Source organism: Thalassophryne amazonica, chromosome 16 (assembly GCF_902500255.1).
Source record: "Thalassophryne amazonica chromosome 16, fThaAma1.1, whole genome shotgun sequence".
Taxonomy (NCBI): domain Eukaryota; kingdom Metazoa; phylum Chordata; class Actinopteri; order Batrachoidiformes; family Batrachoididae; genus Thalassophryne; species Thalassophryne amazonica.
Window position 1 is genome coordinate 74697742 of NC_047118.1, and position 23211 is coordinate 74720952.

General features: G+C 48.1%; 1 protein-coding gene across 2 annotated transcripts in view; it reads left to right on the forward strand.

Annotated features, from left to right (window-relative positions):
* Window positions 1-23211, forward strand: part of tlcd3ba (TLC domain containing 3Ba) — a 41733-nt gene that overhangs the window by 13135 nt on the left and 5387 nt on the right. For both annotated transcript variants that reach the window (XM_034191198.1, XM_034191200.1), the window contains exons 3-5: window positions 11318-11537; window positions 11650-11745; window positions 14125-14234. In XM_034191198.1, the coding sequence (XP_034047089.1) occupies window positions 11318-11537; window positions 11650-11745; window positions 14125-14234 (426 nt within the window). The remainder of the gene's footprint in view (window positions 1-11317; window positions 11538-11649; window positions 11746-14124; window positions 14235-23211) is intronic.

Sequence of the window (23211 nt, forward strand, 5' to 3'; positions counted from 1 at the left end):
AGGCCGTGGCCCGCTACGTTTAGAAAAGCAGGTGGCCTAAGATGGACCCCTGTGGAACCCCAAATTTCATGTCACTAAGGTTAGAGTGTTGTGTGTTGGGGGGGCGTGGCTGGTTGTGTTGGTGTTCTTTTCTTTTCTTTGCTCTCCAGGTGGCATGAGGGCTGATTTGTCTGTGGAGAAAGTGCTGGCTGAAGAGTCCTCACCCTTATTAGCGTCATGTGGAACACCTGTGGCAGGGGCTCACGTGCGGCCTTGAAGACTTGCAGCTGGAGCAGATAATTGGATGGCGTTCTGCATATAAGTCATGTGTGATTTGAGCAGAACTGCCGGGAACTCGACCTTGTGACGTTTGTTTGTGAGACGCTGAGGACCGCGCCTGGGTTTGACATATCGAGCCCGTGAAGCAGGGAAGGGTGAGGACACATGCCGTCAGCACACGCTAAAGGTAATTAAGTGATTAATTGTTGATAGTATCTTGGTGTTTTGTTACACAGTAAACTGAGACTGTGAAGAGAATTGTGCAGCTTGCTTCTCACTGCAGTGGCGTGCAGGATAAGTGATCCTCCACTTGTTGTGAGAGGCTGCTCATTTGCATAAAGTTAAAAAGAAACATTGACCTAAGTGTGTTGCTGATAGCGTGTGTTATGCGAAAGATAGAGTTGTATCTGCTGACTCACCTCACCTTCTCTTTGCTCCACAGAGAATCGGTTCATCGTGTCCACCTGGGGGGTGTTTGGCGGTGGTAGTGAGTCCAGGAGCGCCGGACTTTAATCCTTGCGGGCGCTGGAGAACGTGCCACTTATCACTCCACCAGAGGGACGCTTTTTATGTTTTATATTTGTAAGCACAGGTGAAAAATAAATTGTTTCTGTTGGGACCCGCCTTCTGGTTATTTTGACCGCTGGGTTCTGTCAGACGCAGGTCCGCTCCTCAACCCGCGTCAACACATAACATAGAGGTAGTGTTATTGTACAAAACACAGTGTGAACGACTGGTCAGGTATGATGTCAAAACATCATACCTGATGTCAGAACATTCCCAGTACTCCTAAAATGACTTTCCAGTCTATCAAGTAGAATATGATGTTCCATGGTATCATACGAAGCATTAAGATCTAACAGCACAAGAATTGTAGTGGTGTCCGAATCCATTGCAAGCAGAAGATCATTCACCACTTTAATGAGAGCCGTCTCTGTGGAATGATATTTTCTAAAAGCAGACTGCAGTGGGTTATAAACCTAGGTAATACCTCAGTGATGGCACCCACCTCAATAGCAGGGTGTAGTGGCTGGGTTAAGGCATGCTGGGATATGTTTAACCTAATGTCATATTTTATTAATCAAAGAAATCTTGGCTTAATAAAATGTGACTTATAGGTGACTGTCCATGAATAAGTGTTGCCACCGTGTCAAACAAGAACTTTGAGTTATGTTTGTTTTTGTTGATCAAATCATAGTAATAGGTCCGCTTTGTAGCCAGCAGTGCATGCTTGTACTCTAAGATAGCATCACGCCACACAAGGTGGAATACTTCTAATTTTGAACTACGAAACTTCTGTTCTAGACCTCTAGCCTTATGCTTGAGGTCACGCAAGTAATCACTGAACCAAGGTGACTGTATTTTGGGGGCGTGGTTTTAAAGTAGGTGGCGCAATCATGTCGAGTGTAGTTTTGAGCAGTGAGTTTAAACTATCCACAAGACTGTCTACTGATTGGGCATTTTCCAAACGTAAAGCTAAGATATCAGGCAGTCTAGCTTCAAGTTCAGTTGTAGTTGAGGAGCTGATGCATCACCGCAATGAAAAATAAGGTTGTTGTTCCACTAAACACAACAGCAAAACTGTAAACTTAAGTGAGTGATCAGAGACCACTGATGCAAGAGGCATGATGTCAGTATTCATGACAGCAATACCACGTGTGAGAAACAATCCAACGTATTTCCACTAATCTGCATTGAATCCTGGTACATCCATAATTTCCATCAATGATTTACAGATGGGATCAGAAGGCTTATTTATATGAATGTTGAAGTCACCAATAAACAATGTTATCTACACTAGTTGACAAGTTAGAGATGAACTCACCAAATTCATCTAAGAATTCAGAGTATGAGCCAGGGGGCCTATATACAGTGATAAAGTAATGTGGCTGATTTTTATTCTTCTGACCTTGGCAATACGTAGCATCATGGGCAGAACGGAGAATCAGATGTTCAAACGAATTATATTGTGACCCCCAACAGCTAATAAAGTTTAAAATCTCCTTTAAAAATGTGAACGCTTTTTGACAGGATTATTACTGTACTTAATTCTAAACACTGCAACTTGTACTACAATGCCCACTGTCAGTTTGGGATACTTTTTCATTTCCTTTTGTGATGTATCATATGTTGACATAAAGATGTGTAATGCAGTTATGATCTTATTACATGCTTGCCTTGACACAGTCTGTTGGTGTTGGACACTCCGTTTCAGTTTTGGGGTTACACGTGTGTGTGTGTGTGTCAGGGGGGTACACCTTGTCTTGTTTTTTGAAGTTCACACCTCATCAGGAACATTTTTTGAAATTTCTGTGGTGGATTTCAATGAAGTTTCATACAAAATTCCACCTCGTCCCTTGCCGTGACCTTCTTTCTAAGGTCGCAGTAATTATGTCCGCCAAAGATGTAATAAAATCAGCGTTTGTCTGTCTTTTAGCAGGATTACAGCAAAACTGTTGGGGAAGGTGTAGTGACATGGACCCACAACAGGGGGTGCAAATGAACGGTCAATAGCTGAGCCAAGAGGTAACAATTTAAATCAAATCAAATCAAATCAATTTTATTTATATAGCACCAAATCACAACAAACAGTTGCCCCAAGGCGCTTTATATTGTAAGGCAAAGCCATACAATAATTACGGAAAAAAAACCCCAACGGTCAAAACGACCCCCTGTGAGCAAGCACTTGGCGACAGTGGGAAGGAAAAACTCCTTTTTAACAGGAAGAAACCTCCAGCAGAACCAGGCTCAGGGAGGGGCAGTCTTCTGCTGGGACTGGTTGGGGCTGAGGGAGAGAACCAGGAAAAAGACATGCTGTGGAGGGGAGCAGAGATCAATCACTAATGATTAAATGCAGAGTGATGCATACAGAGCAAAAAGAGAAAGAAACATTCAATGAATTATGGGAACCCCCCAGCAGTCTAAGTCTATAGCAGCATAACTAAGGGATGGTTCAGGGTTACCCGATCCAGCCCTAACTATAAGCTTTAGCAAAAAGGAAAGTTTTAAGCCTAATCTTAAAAGTAGAGAGGGTGTCTGTCTCCCTGATCCGAATTGGGAGCTGGTTCCACAGGAGAGGAGCCTGAAAGCTGAAAGCTCTGCCTCCGATTCTACTCTTACAAACCCTAGGAACTACAAGTAAGCCTGCAGTCTGAGAGCGAAGCGCTCTATTGGGGTGATATGGTACTATGAGGTCCCTAAGATAAGAAGGGACCTGACTATTCAAAACCTTATAAGTAAGAAGAAGAATTTTAAATTCTATTCTAGAATTAACAGGAAGCCAATGAAGAGAGGCCAATATGGGTGAGATATGCTCTCTCCTTCTAGTCCCCGTCAGTACTCTAGCTGCAGCATTTTGAATTAACTGAAGGCTTTTCAGGGAACTTTTAGGACAACCTGATAATAATGAATTACAGTAGTCCAGCCTAGAGGAAATAAATGCATGAATTAGTTTTTCAGCATCACTCTGAGACAAGACCTTTCTAATTTTAGAGATATTGCGTAAATGCAAAAAAGCAGTCTTACATATTTGTTTAATATGCGCTTTGAATGACATATCCTGATCAAAAATGACTCCAAGATTTCTCACAGTATTACTAGAGGTCAGGGTAATGCCATCCAGAGTAAGGATCTGGTTAGACACCATGTTTCTAAGATTTGTGGGGCCAAGTACAATAACTTCAGTTTTATCTGAGTTTAAAAGCAGGAAATTAGAGGTCATCCATGTCCTTATGTCTGTAAGACAATCCTGCAGTTTAGCTAATTGGTGTGTGTCCTCTGGCTTCATGGATAGATAAAGCTGGGTATCATCTGCGTAACAATGAAAATTTAAGCAATGCCATCTAATAATACTGCCTAAGGTGAATAAAATTGGTCCTAGCACAGAACCTTGTGGAACTCCATAATTAACCTTAGTCTGTGAAGAAGATTCCCCATTTACATGAACAAATTGTAATCTATTAGATAAATATGATTCAAACCACCGCAGCGCAGTGCCTTTAATACCTATGGCATGCTCTAATCTCTGTAATAAAATTTTATGGTCAACAGTATCAAAAGCAGCACTGAGGTCTAACAGAACAAGCACAGAGATGAGTCCACTGTCTGAGGCCATAAGAAGATCATTTGTAACCTTCACTAATGCTGTTTCTGTACTATGATGAATTCTAAAACCTGACTGAAACTCTTCAAATAGACCATTCCTCTGCAGATGATCAGTTAGCTGTTTAACAACTACCCTTTCAAGAATTTTTGAGAGAAAAGGAAGGTTGGAGATTGGCCTATAATTAGCTAAGATAGCTGGGTCAAGTGATGGCTTTTTAAGTAATGGTTTAATTACTGCCACCTTAAAAGCCTGTAGTATATAGCCAACTAATAAAGATAGATTGATCATATTTAAGATCGAAGCATTAAATAATGGTAGGGCTTCCTTGAGCAGCCTGGTAGGAATGGGGTCTAATAGACATGTTGATGGTTTGGATGAAGTAACTAATGAAAATAACTCAGACAGAACAATCTGAGAGAACGAGTATAACCAAATACCGGCATCACTGAAAGCAGCCAAAGATAACGATACGTCTTTGGGATGGTTATGAGTAATTTAATCCACCGTCCCCGACTGTCGGATCTGGTACTGCTGGCGAGGAGCACAAACAGTGAGATGTGGGTGTGTGCACACCCAGTAACAAAAACAGTCAGAAGGTGGAAAGTCACCTCCACCTCTAATCACACACTCGTGCAGCTCCTGTTAAACCACTTATCTGGTTTGGGTGTGAAGCGAAGCTGTCGCTGTTCACACCAAACGCCAATCCAGCAGATAAGGCACACCACAGGAAAACGGCTGCAAAAGAGTTCAGACTATGACACAGTTTTAGATACAGCAGAGAATTACCTTCACAGGTAGATGATATCTCGGCAACGAGATGGAGATGACGTCCGGTCTTTATGGAGTGAGATGATGAAGTGTAGATGGGTGACAGCTGTCAAGAGATAATGAGTGACAGCTGTCACCCCCGGCTGTGTCCGTGGTGGCAGCGCCCTCTCGTGCCTGAAGCCCGCACTTCAGGCAGGGCGTCCTCTGGTGGTGGGCCAGCAGTACCTCCTCTTCTGGCGGCCCACACAACAGGACCCCTCCCCCGGCTTATCCGGGTGACTGCGGTAGAAATCGGCCAGGAGGGCCGGATCCAGGATGAAGCTTCTCTTTACCCAGGAGCGTTCTTCGGGTCCATACCCCTCCCAGTCCACCAAATACTGGAACCCCCAGCCCATTCGACGGACGTCCAGGAGCCGGCGCACCATCCAAGCTGGCTCCCCGTCGATGATCCAGGCAGGAGGCGGTGCCGGTCCGGGAGCACAGAGGGGTGAGGTTTGATTCTTGAGACATGAAAAACCGGGTGGATCCGCAGTGAAGCTGGGAGTCGGAGCTTCACTGCAGCAGGACTGAGGATTTTGTATGGTCCAATGTACCTGTCCTTGAGCTTCGGGGAGTCCACCTGGAGGGGGATGTCCTTTGTGGATAGCCACACGTCCTGCCCGGGCTGGTAAGCAGGGGCCGGGGACCGCCGGCGGTCTGCATGGGTCTTCGCCCTCATCCGGGCCTTCAACAAGGCAGAACGGGCAGAGCGCCACACCCGACGGCACTTCCGCAGGTGGGCCTGGACCGAGGGCACACCGACCTCTCCCTCCACCACGGGAAACAATGGGGGCTGATACCCCAAACACACCTCAAATGGGGAGAGGCCGGTGGCAGAGGACACCTGGCTGTTATGCACATACTCGATCCAGGCCAGATGTTCACTCCAGGCCGTCGGGTGTGCGGACATCACACAGCGCAGGGCTTGCTCCAATTTCTGATTGGCCCGTTCTGCGGGTGATACCCGGACGAGAGGCTCACGGTGGCCCCCAGTTCCCGGCAGAAGCTCCTCCAGACGTGTGAGGAAAACTGGGGACCACGATCAGAGACGATGTCGGTAGGAATCCCATGCAGACGGACGACGTGGTGGACCAGGAGGTCTGCAGTCTCCTGGGCCGTGGGGAGCTTCGGGAGGGCCACGAAGTGGGCCGCCTTGGAGAATCGGTCCACTATCGTGAAGATGGTCGTCATGCGCTGGGACGGCGGGAGGTCCGTGACAAAATCCAGACCGATGTGGGACCAGGGGCGATGAGGCACAGGAAGTGGCTGAAGAAGTCCCTGTGCCTTCTGGTGGTCTGCCTTGCCCCTGGCACAGGTGGTGCAGGCTTGGATATATTCCCGGACGTCGGCCTCCAGGGACGCCCACCAGAAGCGCTGCCGGACCACTGCCACGGTCCTTCGCACCTCCGGATGACAGGAGAGTTTAGAACCGTGACAGAAATCCAAGACAGCAGCCCTGGCCTCTGGTGGGACGTAGAGCTTGTTCTTCGGCCCAGTTCCAGGGTCCGGGCTCCGTGCCAGGGCCTCCCGGACGGTCTTCTCCACGTCCCAGGTGAGGGTGGCCACAATAGTGGACTCCGGTATGATGGGCTCCAGTGGATCCGATAGCTCAGTCTTGACTTCATCTTCATGCACCTGGGACAAGGCATCCGATCTCTGGTTCTTGGTCCCGGGGCGGTAGGTGATTCAGAAGTCAAAACGCCCGAAGAACAGTGACCAGCGGGCTTGCCTGGGGTTCAGCCACTTGGCGGTCCTGATATACTCCAGGTTCCGATGGTCAGTAAAAACCGTGAATGGCACAGACACTCCCTCCAACAGGTGTCTCCACTCCTCAAGAGCCTCTTTCACCGCAAGGAATTCTCGATTGCCGACGTCATAGTTCCGTTCAGCTGGGGTCAACCTGCGAGAAAAGTGGGCACACGGGTGAAGAACCTTATCGGTCTCTCCGCTCTGGGATAGCACGGCTCCTATCCCTGAGTCAGAGGCGTCCACTTCAACCACAAACTGGCAGCTAGGGTCGGGTTGCACCAGAACTGGTGCAGACGAGAACCGGCGTTTCAACTCCTTGAACGCGGCTTTGCACCGATCCGACCAGGTGAAGGGGACTTTTGGAGAGGTCAGGGCTGTCAGGGGGCTAACTACCTGACTGTAGCCCTTAATGAACCTCCTGTAGAAATTTGCAAAGCCGAGGAACTGTTGCACCTTCCTACGGCTTGTTGGTTGGGGCCAATCTCTCACCACCGCAACCTTGGCCGGATCAGGGGCGACAGAGTTGGAGGAGATGATGAACCCCAGGAAGGACAAAGAGGTGCGGTGAAACTCACACTTCTCGCCCTTCACAAACAGCCGGTTCTCCAACAACCGCTGCAGGACCTGACGTACATGCTGGACATGAGTCTCAGGGTCCGGGGAAAAGATGAGTATGTCATCCAGATATACGAAGACGAATCAGTGCAGGAAGTCCTGCAAGACGTTGTTTACCAATGCTTGGAACGTCGCAGGGGCGTTAGTGAGGCCGAACGGCATGACCAGGTACTCAATGACCTAATGGGGTGTTGAATGCCGTCTTCCATTCGTCTCCCTTCCGGATCCGAACCAGGTGGTACGCATTCCTAAGGTCCAGTTTGGTGAAAATTTGGGCTCCATGCAGGGGCGTGAACACTGAATCCAACAGGGGTAAAGGGTATCGATTACGAACCGTTATGTCGTTTAGCCCCCTGTAATCAATGCATGGACAGAGTCCGCCATCTTTCTTGCCCACAAAAAAGAAACCTGCACCCATCGGGGAGGTGGAATTCCGGATCAACCCGGCAGCTAATGAGTCCCGGATGTAGGTCTCCATTGATTCGCGCTCAGGACGTGAGAGATTGTACAGCCTGCTGGACGGGAACTCAATGCCCGGGACCAAATCAATGGCACAATCGTACGGATGGTGTGGGGGAAGGGTGAGCGCCAGATCCTTGCTGAAGACGTCAGCAAGATCGTGGTACTCAACCGGCACCGCCGTCAGATTGGGAGGGACTTTAACCTCCTCATTAGCATTTACACCGGGAGGAACCAAGGATCCTAAACAATTCTGGTGGCAGGTTTCGCTCCACTGAGCCACAACCCCAGATGGCCAATCAATCCGGGGATTGTGTTTAATCATCCATGGGAAGCCCAAACTCACGCGGGAGGTAGAAGGAGTTACAAAAAACTCAATCTACTCCCTGTGATTCCCAGACACTACCAGGGTTACAGGTAGTGTCTTGTGTGTGATAAAAGGGAGAAGAGTGCCATCTAGTGCTCGCACCTTCACTGGCGAAGAAAGCGCCACCAGAGGGAGCCCTACCTCCCTTGCCCATCTGCTATCCAGCAGATTCCCTTCTGACCCCGTGTCCATCAGTGCTGGGGCTTGAAGGTTTAAATCCCCGCTCAGGATTGTAACTGGGAGTCGTGCTGAAAGATGTGTATGACCCACATGAATGTTTTGACCCCCCCTCAGCCCAGTCTCTAAGGGTGGGCGTTTGTGTTTTGACCGTTTGAGGCAGTCTCTCTGCTGATGCTCACTCGAGCCGCAGACAAAGCACTCCCCGCGGACCAGCCTCCTCTGTCTGAATGTGGCCCTGCTCGTGTCCCTAGCATCGTCAGCAGGGGGAGCTGTAGCCACACGGAGCGCTGTGGCTGTGGAGCGTGGGGAAGCCGGCTCCCTTTCGGACCCGGGAGGAAGAGGGACGGCTTGTGCCTGACCACGCCCTTCGCCTCGCTCCCGTCGGCGTTCTTCTAACCGATTGTCCAATCGTATAACCAAATCGATAAGCTCAGCCAAATCCCGCGGTTCCTCCTTAGCCACCAGGTGCTCCTTCAGGACCGACGACAGTCCGTTTATGAAGGCGGCGCGGAGCGCAGTCATATTCCAGCCGGATCTCGCAGCCGTGATGCGGAAGTCGACTGCATATTCGGCTGCGCTCCGGCGCCCCTGTCTCATTGACAGCAGCACGGTAGACGCAGTTTCGCCTCTGTTAGGGTGATCAAAAACAGTTCTGAGCTCCCTCACAAACCCAGTATAAGAGGCAAGGAGCCGTGAACTTTGTTCCCAAAGCGCTGTAGCCCAAGCGCCTGCCTTACCTCGAAGCAAATTAATTACATAAGCCACCTTGCTGGTATCAGACGCGTACATCACGGGACGCTGTGCAAAGACGAGCGAACACTGCATAAGAAAGTCCGCGCACGTCTCCACACAACCTCCGTATGGCTCTGGGGGGCTTATGTATGCTTCAGGGGATGGTGGGGGGGTCGTTGAATGACCAGTGGAATGTCTGTATTCGGCACCGGGTCGGCAGGAGGAGGAGCTGCAGCAGCGCCCTGAACGCGCGCTTCCACCTGCGCGGTGAGAGCCTCATTCCTGCGATTAAGGATGATGTTTTGCTCGGTCATCAGGTCCATCCGAGCGGTAAAGGCGGTGAGGATGTGCTGCAACTCACCAATCACGCCTCCAGCTGACGCCTGTGCATCCTGCTCTTCCATTGGCTGTCCAACAGATGGTTGACACCCCTCGGGATCCATGACGTTGGCCGAGATATCCTGTTGGGGAAAGTGTAGTGACACGGACCCACAACAGGGGGCGCAAATGAATGGTCAATAGATGAGCCAAAAGGTAACAATTTAATGTTGTGAATGTGCACAACGATTATACAGACAATCACAGAATCTGATAGCAGTCAATACACCAAGGTGACGTGTGGGCAGGCTCGAGGATAGAAGATGTCTGTCCTGAGAAGAGCCGGGACCACACGATTTCCACCGCCACAGAACCCGGTGAATACTGGAGCCGCCAAGTCCCGAATTCCCAGGTGATCACCGTCCCCGACTGTCGGATCTGGTACTGCTGGCGAGGAGCACAAACAGTGAGATGTGGGTGTGTGCACACCCAGTAACAAAAACAATCAGAAGGTGGAAAGTCACCTCCACCTCTAATCATACACTCATGCAGCTCCTGTTAAACCACTTATCTGGTTTGGGTGTGAAGCGAAGCCGTCGCTGTTCACACCAAACGCCAATCCAGCAGATAAGGCACACCACAGGAAAACGGCTGCAAAAGAGTTCAGACTATGACACAGTTTTAGATACAGCAGAGAATTACCTTCACAGGTAGATGATATCTCGGCAACGAGGTGGAGATGACGTCCGGTCTTTATGGAGTGAGATGATGAAGTGTAGATGGGTGACAGCTGTCAAGAGATAATGAGTGACAGCTGTCACCCCCAGCTGTGTCCGTGGCGGCAGCGCCCTCTCGTGCCTGAAGCCCGCACTTCAGGCAGGGCGCCCTCTGGTGGTGGGCCAGCAGTACCTCCTCTTCTGGCGGCCCACACAACAAAAACTACGTGTATTGACAGAAGTTTCACCACAGATAGATATTAGATTAGATTAGATTAGATTAGATAGAACTTTATTGAGCCCTCAGGGAAATTGAGGTTCCAGCAGCATTGTATAGCAGCACACAGAGTATCAAAAATGAAAGTAAAAAAGAAAAACAGTAAATGTAAATATAAATACGCAACATAAAGACATACTGATCAACACTGGTTTACTGGCTACTACTGTTCCTCTCATTCCCATCCTCTGTCTTCCTGTTACTCCTCCTCCACTTGAGTGAGGCCATGGACGATTCCATAAAATGTTGGAGGTGATCCAGATTCTGGATCAAGATTTCAGTTAATATAGCCTTTGAAGGATTATGTTTAAAAAAAAAAAAAAAAAAAAAAACCTACTTCACAGATTCTCATAAAATTTGCACCACAGATACATAATAAGGCATGAAAGACTCCACTGAATTTTAGAGGTGATCTGGATCTGGATTGGCGGATGTCAGAACTCTCAGATTGCTTTTGTTTTGTATGCAATTGGTGTATTGGATAGTTTGTGTAATGAAACTGTCACAGTTCTGCCCCTAAATGGTTTCATTTTATTTTATTTTTTTTGGGGGGGGGGGGGGGGGGTAATTGGAAGTTTTGACAAAAATGTTTTGATAAATGTCAATAATCTTCTGAAAATACAACTAATAAACAAACAGAAACCAGCAGAATCTCGTGTGTGTGTAAATGTAAATGTTTCCACATACTGAAAGTTTTTTTTTTTTTTTTTGGTGATGTTTTCCGGTTGTTTCAGGCACTGGCTGACTGATGCCTATATTCTCTTCGCCGCACCTTATTTCATCTACGACATCTACGCCATGTTTCTGTGCTACTGGCACAAGTTGCAGGTCAAAGGTCATGAGGAGGATGGCACGAGGTCGGTGCATGGTGCCGTGGTGGGCTATCTGCGGCGTGAGCTCCTGCTTGTGCTTCATCATGTCTTCATGGTGGCTGCCTGCTGCCCTGCCTCACTGGTAACTATGACGACCACCGTCAGTCACACCTGCTGATATTTTGTCCAAAACCACAAACCAAACCACAATCCAGCCTGTAGAGATCGACTCATGTTTTTGATGTTTATGGCAGCTGTGGAGGCGGGGCCGGGGGGACTTCTTTCAGGGCGTCTTGTTTCTGGCGGAGCTCAGCACGCCGTTCGTCTGTCTGGGGAAAGTCCTGATCCAGGTAATTCACTTCTGTCCAGATCAGGATTGGACCTAAAGTCCAGAAGGTGATATTGTGCTCAATACAGCCACCTGTTGGTTAAAATAAATCACAGTTGGAACCTTAAAGTCCTCAGAAAACAGCCTTGGGGTGATGTCAAAATAATACAATATACAAATAATGAATGTTTTTTCATTCTTTCATCGGAACAAATATTTAATTTGGTGATCACCAAATTAAATATTTGTACCATTGAAAGAATGGAAAAACATTATTTGTTTTATATAACAACTAAAATAGATCCTTGTCATTAGACATTGTAATATGTGTATGTCACCGACATGAACGAGCGAAGCTCTTTAGCATCTCACCATGTCATTTTGGACCTTAAGACTTTTTTTTTTTTTTTTTTGAGTAAAGGCTTCAGGGGAGCATTGGCATGGCTAAAACCTTTCAGCTTCTGGGGGGGAGCTCTGCCCAGACCCCCCGCCTTTTTTAGCATTTTTCTTTATTTGCCTCTCACATGCCTGGAAGCTCCTCATCATCTTACCATGTTCTTTAGGTCCTTCAGACTTTTTTCAGTAAAATGGTTCTTGGGAGCATGAGCATGACTAAAACCTTTTAGAGCCCCCCCCAGCCCCCCCATCTTTTTAAGAATTTTCCTTATTTTGCCTTTCAGCTTCTGGGGGGGCTCTGCTCCCCCAGACCCCCCACCTTTTTAAGCATTTTTCTTTTTTCCCTTTCAGCTGATCCCCCCTCATTACAGCCCTCTTAACCCTCTGCCACTTTAAGCATCTTTTTTTAAATGCAGATGTAAATTAATATTAAAAGTTTTCAGCTAGTTGACAGTAGGGCTTCACAATATGGCCAAATTATCATATCGCAATATTGTCATATCAGTATGATATATGATATGACTATGATTTCAAAGTGCAGCAACAGTGAAAATTAAACATTCTTAAACAAAACAGTAATACCATAAGGTTAGGATATGAAGCACAAAATACGACAACGGAGACCCCGGACTGTTGAACAACTAAAGTCGTACATCAAGCAAGAATGGGAAAGAATTCCACCTACAAAGCTTCAACAATTAGTGTCCTCAGTTCCCAAACACTTCTTGAGTGTTGTTAGAAGGAAAGGTGATGTAACACAGTGGTAAACATACCACTGTCCCAGCTTTTTTTGAAATGTGTTGCAGGCAACCATTTCAAAATTAGCAAATATTTGTTTATCAGTTTAAACATTAAATATCTTGTCTTTGTGGTGTTTTCAATTGAATATAGGTTGAAGAAGATTTGCAAATCATTGTATTCTGTTTTTATTTACATTTTACACAACGTCCCAACTTGGTGGTTTGTTGGTGGGTTGTATGTAATGTGACATGGATTATTCATAATATTTGACGTTGTGTTTCACTGACCGTGCAATAGTTCTTTTTAAGCTACAATTTTGGTGCTATTTGAAATTTGCTATTGCACGCCCGACCACCGTGTGCGCTCACACTTCCGGGGGGCAGGGCTTAGTTAAACATGGCGGAGTTTGCTTTGCTGACGGACGATGATTTGAAGGAGCTATTGACGCTGCTAATTCTTTTAACACACACACACACACACACACACAAAATGAATCCACTCGACTGTAAGCTGTCTGGAGGCATAAAGATCTGTTAGGATGAAAAGCTGAAAGTTGGTCAAATTTCTGATGTAATTTTTCACTGGACTGAGGAACTACACAAAGTCTTTTTTTTTTTTTTAAAGTACATGAAGTCAGTGCATGACATCACAGACTGCATCATCACAATTTTGGATAATGCACCACACATTTTCACTGGGCGACAGGTCTGGACTGCAGGCAGGCCAGTGTAGTACCTGCACTCTTTTACTATGAAGCCACGCTGTTGTAACACATGCAGAATGTGACTTGACATTGTCTTGCTGAAATAAGCAGGGACGTCAGGACGAGCATGGGGCTGTAGTACAGTGAGTGATTTCTGGCTGAGGGAGGCTTTTCACTCAAAGCTTCACTCACTGATTGACAGGTGGCCCAGAGATGACACTCCACTGGTGATTATGGTGTGACCACAGCCACTGACTGTACCTCTAACTGTGTCAGAGCAACGGTTACTTAGAGAGATGAGACGCATCACAGGCATTCTGAAGGAACATCAGCTCTGATACTGCAGTCATGTGATGCATTTTCATGAGCCTGATTCAGTGTTCAGGCATCTGTGTCCAGAACCTCAGGAACTGGAAAAGGCCAAAGACACGCCCACATGACTTTAGGTTTATGTTATAAAAAGCCTTCGTATCAGCAGAGAAGTCATTCTGCCCGGTGCACAGAACACTGGTGAATGTGAGATCAAGCTTTTTGTCTAATTGTGTATTTTGTTTCCATCAGTTCAAACGACAACAAACCACTTTGCACAAAGTGAACGGAGCCGTCGTGCTGCTCAGCTTCTTCACCTGTCGAGTGCTGCTCTTCCCCTACCTGTACTACTCCTACAGCAAGTACGTACTCAATATTACCTGTACTACTCCTACAGCAAGTACATACTCAATACTACCTGTACTACTCCTACAGCAAGTACGCACTCAATACTACCTGTACTGCTCCTACAGCAAGTACGCACTCAATACTACCTGTACTGCTCCTACAGCAAGTACGCACTCAATACTACCTATACTGCTCCTACAGCAAGTACGCACTCAATACTACCTGTACTGCTCCTACAGCAAGTACGCACTCAATACTACCTATACTGCTCCTACAGCAAGTACGCACTCAATACTACCTGTACCGCTCCTACAGCAAGTACACACTCAATACTACCTGTACCGCTCCTACAGCAAGTACGCACTCAATACTACCTGTACCGCTCCTACAGCAAGTACGCACTCAATACTACCTGTACTGCTCCTACAGCAAGTACGCACTCAATACTACCTGTACTGCTCCTACAGCAAGTACGCACTCAATACTACCTGTACCGCTCCTACAGCAAGTACGCACTCAATACTACCTGTACCGCTCCTACAGCAAGTACGCACTCAATACTACCTGTACCGCTCCTACAGCAAGTACGCACTCAATACTACCTGTACCGCTCCTACAGCAAGTACGCACTCAATACTACCTGTACCGCTCCTACAGCAAGTACGCACTCAATACTACCTGTACCGCTCCTACAGCAAGTACGCACTCAATACTACCTGTACTGCTCCTACAGCAAGTACGCACTCAATACTACCTGTACCGCTCCTACAGCAAGTACGCACTCAATACTACCTGTACCGCTCCTACAGCAAGTACGCACTCAATACTACCTGTACTGCTCCTACAGCAAGTACGCACTCAATACTACCTGTACCGCTCCTACAGCAAGTACGCACTCAATACTACCTGTACTGCTCCTACAGCAAGTACGCACTCAATACTACCTGTACCGCTCCTACAGCAAGTACGCACTCAATACTACCTGTACTGCTCCTACAGCAAGTACGCACTCAATACTACCTGTACCGCTCCTACAGCAAGTACGCACTCACTATTACCTGTACTGCTCCTACAGCAAGTACGCACTCAATACTACCTGTACCGCTCCTACAGCAAGTACGCACTCAATACTACCTGTACCGCTCCTACAGCAAGTACGCACTCAATACTACCTGTACCGCTCCTACAGCAAGTACGCACTCAATACTACCTGTACCGCTCCTACAGCAAGTACGCACTCAATACTACCTGTACTGCTCCTACAGCAAGTACGCACTCAATACTACCTGTACCGCTCCTACAGCAAGTACGCACTCACTACTACCTGTACTGCTCCTACAGCAAGTACGCACTCACTACTACCTTATACTACTCCTACAGCAAGTACGCACTCAGTACTACCTGCACTAATCCTATAGCAAGTACGTACTAATCATGATCCTGTTATTCTCTTTGACTTCTGTTTTCCGTAACTGCAGACTGTATGAAACCAACGTATTTCATATTTTGTCTGATCAGCTGTATTTTATTTGTTAATGTAGATCCAATAGTACATTTAAGGGCTCCAACATATTAAAAAAAAGGTTTGGACAGGGCAGTTTATTCTAAATGTAAGAATTAATCATTTTTACAGAATGTTTTCTTGAGAAATGTGAGGGGATGAAAACATGAACATTTCCAAGTCACTGAATATTTCTTCGACTTCATTTACAGTGAGGCAAATAAGTATTTGATCCACTATCGATTTTGCAAGTTTTCCCACCTACAAAGAATGGAGAGGTCTGTATGCTGTGATGAGATGATTTGGGGCACATGAAGGGGCCGTGCTTTCCATTGTCCGGCTGGATGAAGCGCATCGTGCCACGGGATTGCACGTCATATGGGATATATATCCCATATTCATTGGTGGACGAGGCCTTTGTGTGCTGATGGTGCCAGTTCACGGTGCAGCCAGGATGAGAGGGAATTCATCACAGGTTGCAGCTGCTGGCTGGTGTTTAATGTGTACTGTGAGACGCATCTGGAGCATTCCAAAGGTGCGTTTTTATTTTTATTTACATTGTAATGGCCTGGCGAAACATTTACACCGTCAGTCTTCCTACAGAGTGGCATAGTGTGTGTGTTATAATATGTGTATTACAGCTGGGGCACTATGATCAGCTGTGTTGTGGCGCACTGCACCAAGACTCAGAAGTGCATTGACAGCGCAGGGGGTGCCAGTGCAACCCAGTGCTTCTGCAAGTGGTGTTACAGCAATGATGATGATGATGATGATATTTCACATATATCATCTAACCCCATGAGAGGAAATGCAATGTATCTGTAATGTAAGGTTCATTATGGATATAACACCCCCTTCAGAAACGGTGTGCTGCTCTGCAGCTGTGCAACGCTTTGACTCGCAGTGACACACGGTGATTTCAGTGTGATTGTACAATGTTCACGTCTAGTGCAAGTAATCATTCTGTGCAACAGACCTTGCACAGTACAATATGTCCTTAGCACTCTGAACGGGATGCACCAGGGTGCTGTGCGGCTCATCCATCCAGCGCATACTCGGGCAAGGGCGCAATTTAGAACTAGAAATTGGGGGGGACAAAGTGCGAGGCCCGCAGGGCCGAAGCCCATAGGCAGGGGGACTGGGGGCCGCTTTAGGCCCCCAGAAGCCAACGGTTTCTAGATAACCTCAGATGCATTCTGAGCATCCAGAACAGTAATTTTTATGTTTTGAGAAGACCATAAAGTGGACACCATTTGACTTATGCAATTTGAAACTGTGGCTATAAGTACTTTATTCTGAGAATAGCCAGCATTGATTTTATTAACATCCTGGTGTAAATAAGGTATCACCACATGTGTAGAACTCAAAAAGAATGATAGGTTGAGTTCTCATAAAAAAAAAACTGCAATGTGGTAAAATGTATTCATAAATATGAAAGAACAGGCTCTTAATAATTATTAATTATTGCATACTGTATTTTTTTTTTCTCAAGATTTGTTTTTGCATAAGTTTGAAAAAACAACAGATCATAAGTTTAGGATTTACTTAAATTAATTATCATGAATTTAATTTTCGAAGTGGCCCTAATGACAACACTCATACTGAACATAATTTCGCTTGCATAGACTGATTTTGGAGATCAAGCAATAATCGCAGATGGGCTTTCTGAGGTCCCAGATAGCTTTTCTGATTTCCTTTTCTAACTTTCAGAATTTAGTAAATTAGCATATGGATACGTATGTGTAGACACTAGTCCCTAGAAGCAACTATTTTTGGTTTCAAATCTGGGCAAATGCAGCCCCAGAAAATTCTGAATGTGACAAACAAGAAGCAGGTGTTGTAAACACGTCAATGCTGCTAAAAATACAAACTTGCAGAAACAAAGATACTATTCTGACATGGTTTTGCACATAAAACTGGCATAGCATGTTTCAAGTACACACATATATGTCAGAAGGTGGGGGGACATACCATATTCTGTCCCCCCTGGTTGAAAAGGTGGAGGGACATGCCCCCCTATCCCCCACCAAATTGCGCCCATGCACTCGGGACATGCCTGACCATGGTGAATTACCATTGCATGTGATCAGACTGTTTCAAACGCTGTTTTGAGGCCGTTGGAACATTTAGAACACAGTCAGACTGTCATCAGACTGCACTTCGACTGCCGTTCGTGCTTTTTCCACCTCGAACACACATCGACAGTTGAGTGCATGTGCTCTACATTCGGGCTGGCTGCGCAAATGTGCCCAAGTGTTTGGATTGCACTCAGATCGCCGTCGGAGGCTTTCAAATGCACTCCGACTTTGACATTCAGCTATTCATTCGGGCTCATTCGGCCTCTAGTGTGATGGGGGTATTAACATTATAAGGAAACTTGGACATTTATTTTTACACAAATAAAATAGCATGAAAAGTAATGTGTACATTTTTTAAGTCTGGAAGATTCATTCATTCATATCTGCATTTCAACCTGAAAAAACAGACACTGTAAATAAATATAAATATTTATTATAAATACAGCAGGAGATGATGCAGCAATGACTGCAGTGTGTCTGTTTATCAGGATTTCTCAATGTGGTGTGAGTTTCCAGAGACCACAGGTGAGCTGGACCCTCAGGACGCTGAACCAGATGAAGGTCTCCTCTGCAGTTTTGACTTCTTGGCAGAGTTTTGGGAGACATTTTAATCACATTTTGAAGAGCAGAGATGCTCCATCACTGGAGGTTTTTGTTGGCTTCAAAGTGTTCTTTGCATCAAGCTGTCTGTGTTCATGTGAGGGCAACTTCAATCACTTCCAGCTTTTGTGATCATGTGCCCCATGACAGACATCCCTTAAAGGTCCTCTGTCGTGGGTAACCTCCTGGCTCACTCCATTAAATAATCAATATCCTTCTAAACAGGAACCATGAAATACAAAACAAGGGAGTCAACAACCACCGTGACCACCAGGGCTGACAGTTCGTCTTGGCAGTGTTCATCTTGTCTCCAATAGCACGTATGATTTGTCCTGTATTTTTTACTTTCTGCTCAAAGGGTCTTTCCACCGACTTGCAGATAAATTCATCTTCTTCCTAGTAACACTTCAACTGCCATTTGAGGGTCTTAATGTGTTCAGAAAGTGTTTTCTCCTTCTGACGAGCTTTGGACCGTTCCACGTCAAAGAGAATTTGATGACTTTGCAACTCTGCTTTGACTTCCTTGAGCTCTTTTTGCAGCTTTGATTTGACCTCCTCAAGCTCTTTTATCAGCTTTTCCTTAACATCACTTTGATCTGGAAATTCAAGCTTCTACCTTAACTCCCGAATCCTTTCTTGGATGCTCTTTTCAGTTTGCTTTTGCAAATTGAAGTAAAGTTGGAATTGATCACATTCTTTCTGAACTGCATGCAGTTCTTGAAGGTTCTCTTGCAGGTTCTCTTCAGTTTCTTTCTTTTTGAAGTGATCCTGTTCCTTCTGATTATCATGCTCTTCTTGATCTTCTCGCGGGTAGTTTTCAGTTTGCTCTTCAAACCTATGCTGTCCTTTCTGAGTTCCACACAGATGAGCAATCTCTTGTCGCAGGTCATTTTCTGTTCTCTTCTGGAGATGATAGAAGCGGATGACAGTATTATGAGTCATTCCAGCTGGAATCATCAAATGTTTGTTGTGTGGGCCGCTGAAGAGGAGGTACTGCTGGCCCACCACCACCAGAGGGCGCCCTGCCTGGAGTGCGGGCTCCAGGCACCAGAGGGCGCTGCCGCCGACGAAGGCTGTCAGGCTGACAGCTGTCACCCATTACTAGACACAGCTGACTGCACTCAGGACGGAGTATATCAGCAGGACAGCGTCTCCACCTCAGTGCCGAGATATCGCCTTGAGATTAAGGTAACCTACTCTGCTAGTATATATTTTGAGGACTCTGATAAACCTTGCTAAACTATTTCAGGACAGCTGATTACAGAAAGCACCTTGCTTGGATAAGTACTCACCTTCCTGCTTCATTATTTCAAGAGGTGGAGGCGGCTTCTCCCCTCTCCGTCTACTGGGTGCTGTCGCACCCATACCTGTGTGTTTGTGCTCTTTCCCGCCAGCAGTACCGGATCCGACGAGCGAAGGCAGTGGCCACCTGGGAATTCGGGACTTGGCGGTTCCAGTACTCCTGGTTTTCGGTGGCAGAGGAAATCTGGGTGGTTCCGGTTCGACGGGGACGGACGTCTCCTACCTTCGAGCCTGCCCACACAACACCAGCAGATTTCGACTTACAACTCCAAAGTATTAATTGTTGTATTGGTTGTGCCCTGTTCACAACAGTAAAACTTGTTATTCACCTTTCTCTATTGTCCGTTCATTGCGCCCCCTGTTGTGGGTCCGTGTACCTACACTTTCACAACAGGATATCTCGGCCAGCGTCATGGATCCCGAGGGGCGTCAACCGGCTGTTGAACGGCCAATGGAAGAACAGGGCGCAGCGGCGGCTTCGGGAGGGGTAATCGGTGAGTTGCAGCGGATCCTCACCGCTTTCACCACTCGGATCGATTTTATGACCGAGCAGCACGTTCTCCTAAACCGCAGGGTGGAGGCTCTCGCCGCACAAATGGAAGCGCGCCCTCCGGGCGCCGCTGCGGCTCTCCCTCCCGAGGACCCTGCGTGTGAGAATGACGTTCCACTGGTTGTTCAACGGCCCCTTCCTCCGTCCCCTGAAGCATACATAAGCCCTCCAGAACCGTACGACGGCTGTGTGGAGACGTGCGCGGACTTCCTTATGCAATGTTCGCTCGTCTTCGCTCAGCGTCCCGTGATGTACGCAGCTGATGCTAGCAGGGTAGCTTATGTAATCAACCTGCTTCGCGGGGAGGCACGCGCTTGGGCTACAGCGCTCTGGGAACAGAGCTCACGGCTCCTTCAGTCATACGACGGGTTTGTACGGGAGCTCAGAACGGTGTTCGATCATCCCAACAGAGGAGAGTCCGCTTCAACCGCATTACTGTCCATACGACAGGGACGTCGGAGCGCAGCTGCCTATGCAGTCGCCTTCCGCATCGCGGCAGCGAGATCCGGCTGGAATAGCACTGCCCTCCGCGCTGCCTTTGTAAATGGATTGTCTCTGGTCCTAAAAGAGCACCTGGTGGCTAAAGACGAACCGCGGGATTTAGACGGGCTCATTGATCTGGTCATACGGCTTGACAACCGGTTAGAGGAACGTCGCCGGGAGCGAGGCGAAGGGCGTGGCCAGGCACGGGTCGTCCCTCTCCCTTCCGGGTCCAATCGAGTTCCGCCGTCCCCACGCTCCTCTGTTCCGGCGCTCCGTGCGCTTACGGCTCCCCCTGCTGACGAAGCTATGGACACGAGCAGGGCAACATTTAGGGCACCTGAAGCACAAAGGAGGCGGGCCCACGGAGCTTGTTATGTTTGTGGCTCGAGTGAGCATATGGCAAACGATTGCCCCGAGCGGTTAAACTCCAACGCCCGCCCCTAGAGACTGGGCCAGGGGTGGGCCAAAACATGCACGTGGGACACACCCACATTGCTACACGACTCCCAGTCACGATCCTATATGAGGATTCAACCCTGAAAGCCCCAGCACTGGTGGACACGGGCTCTGAGGGGAATCTGCTTGACAGCAGATGGGCCAGGGAGATAGGGCTCCCTCTGGTGGCTCTTACCTCGCCTGTGCAGGTTCGGGCACTAGATGGCTCCCTACTCCCACCAATCACGCACAAGACACCTCCAGTAACTCTGGTGGTGTCAGGCAACCACCGGGAGGTGATCGAGTTCTTCGTGACTCAGGCCACCTCCCGTGTGGTTTTGGGTTTTCCCTGGATGCTAAAGCACAATCCCCGGATTGATTGGCCGTCCGGGGTAGTGGTACAGTGGAGCGAAACCTGCCATCGGGAGTGTCTCGGTTCCTCGGTTCCTCCTGGCTCCCAAGCTAAGGAGGAGGTCCGAGTCCCGCCCAATCTGAAGGCGGTGCCAGCGGAGTACCATGACCTCGCTGACGTGTTCAGCAAGGATCTGGCCCTCACGCTACCTCCCCACCGCCCGTATGATTGTGCCATTGATTTGGTTCCAGGCAGTGAGTTTCCGTCCAGTAGGCTGTACAACCTCTCACGGCCGGAACGCGAATCCATGGAGACCTACATCCGGGACTCTTTAGCTGCCGGGTTGATCCGGAATTCCACCTCACCGATGGGCGCAGGTTTCTTTTTTGTGGGTAAAAAGGATGGCGGACTTCGTCCATGCATTGATTATAGGGGGTTGAACGAGATCACGGTTCGCAATCGATACCCGTTGCCCTTGTTGGATTCGGTGTTCACCCCCCTGCATGGAGCCAAGATGTTCACCAAGCTGGATCTTAGGAATGCGTATCATTTGGTTCGGATTCGGAAGGGAGACGAATGGAAGACGGCATTCAACACCCCCTTAGGTCATTTGAGTACCTGGTCATGCCGTTCGGTCTCACTAATGCTCCCGCGACCTTCCAAGCGTTGGTAAACGATGTCTTGCGGGACTTCCTGCACCGGTTTGTCTTCGTATATCTAGACGATATACTCATCTTTTCCCCGGATCCTGAGACTCATGTCCGGCATGTCCGTCAGGTCCTGCAGCGGTTGTTGGAGAACCGTCTGTTTGTGAAGGGCGAGAAGTGTGAGTTCCACCGCACTTCTTTGTCCTTCCTGGGGTTTATCATCTCCTCTGACTCCGTCGCCCCGGATCCGGCCAAGGTTGCGGCGGTGAGAGATTGGCCCCAACCCACTAGCCGTAGGAAGCTGCAACAGTTCCTCGGCTTCGCTAATTTCTACAGGAGGTTCATCAAGGGCTACAGTCAGGTAGTTAGCCCCCTGACAGCCCTGACCTCTCCAAAAGTTCCCTTCACCTGGTCGGACCGGTGCGAGGCCGCGTTCAAGGAGTTGAAACGGCGCTTCTCGTCCGCACCAGTTCTGGTGCAGCCCGATCCTAGCCGCCAGTTAGTGGTTGAAGTGGATGCCTCGGACTCAGGGATAGGAGCGGTGCTCTCCCAGAGCGGGAAGACCGATAAGGTCCTTCACCCGTGTGCCTATTTTTCTCGCAGGTTGACCCCCGCTGAACGGAATTATGACGTCGGCAATCGGGAACTCCTTGCTGTGAAAGAGGCCCTCGAAGAGTGGAGACATCTGTTGGAGGGAACAGCCGTGCCATTCACGGTTTTCACTGACCATCGGAACCTGGAGTACATCAGGACCGCTAAGCGTCTGAACCCCAGGCAAGCCCGCTGGTCATTGTTCTTTGGCCGTTTTGACTTCCGGATTACCTACCGCCCCGGGACCAAGAACCAGCGATCGGATGCATTGTCCCGGGTGCACGAAGAGGAGGTCAGAACGGAACCGTCGGATCCCCCGGATCCCATCATCCCGGAGTCCGCTATCGTGGCCGCCCTCACCTGGGACGTGGAGAAGACCGTCCGGGAGGCCCTGACCCGTGTCCCGGACCCCGGAAACGGACCAAAGAACAAACTATACGTCCCACCAGAGG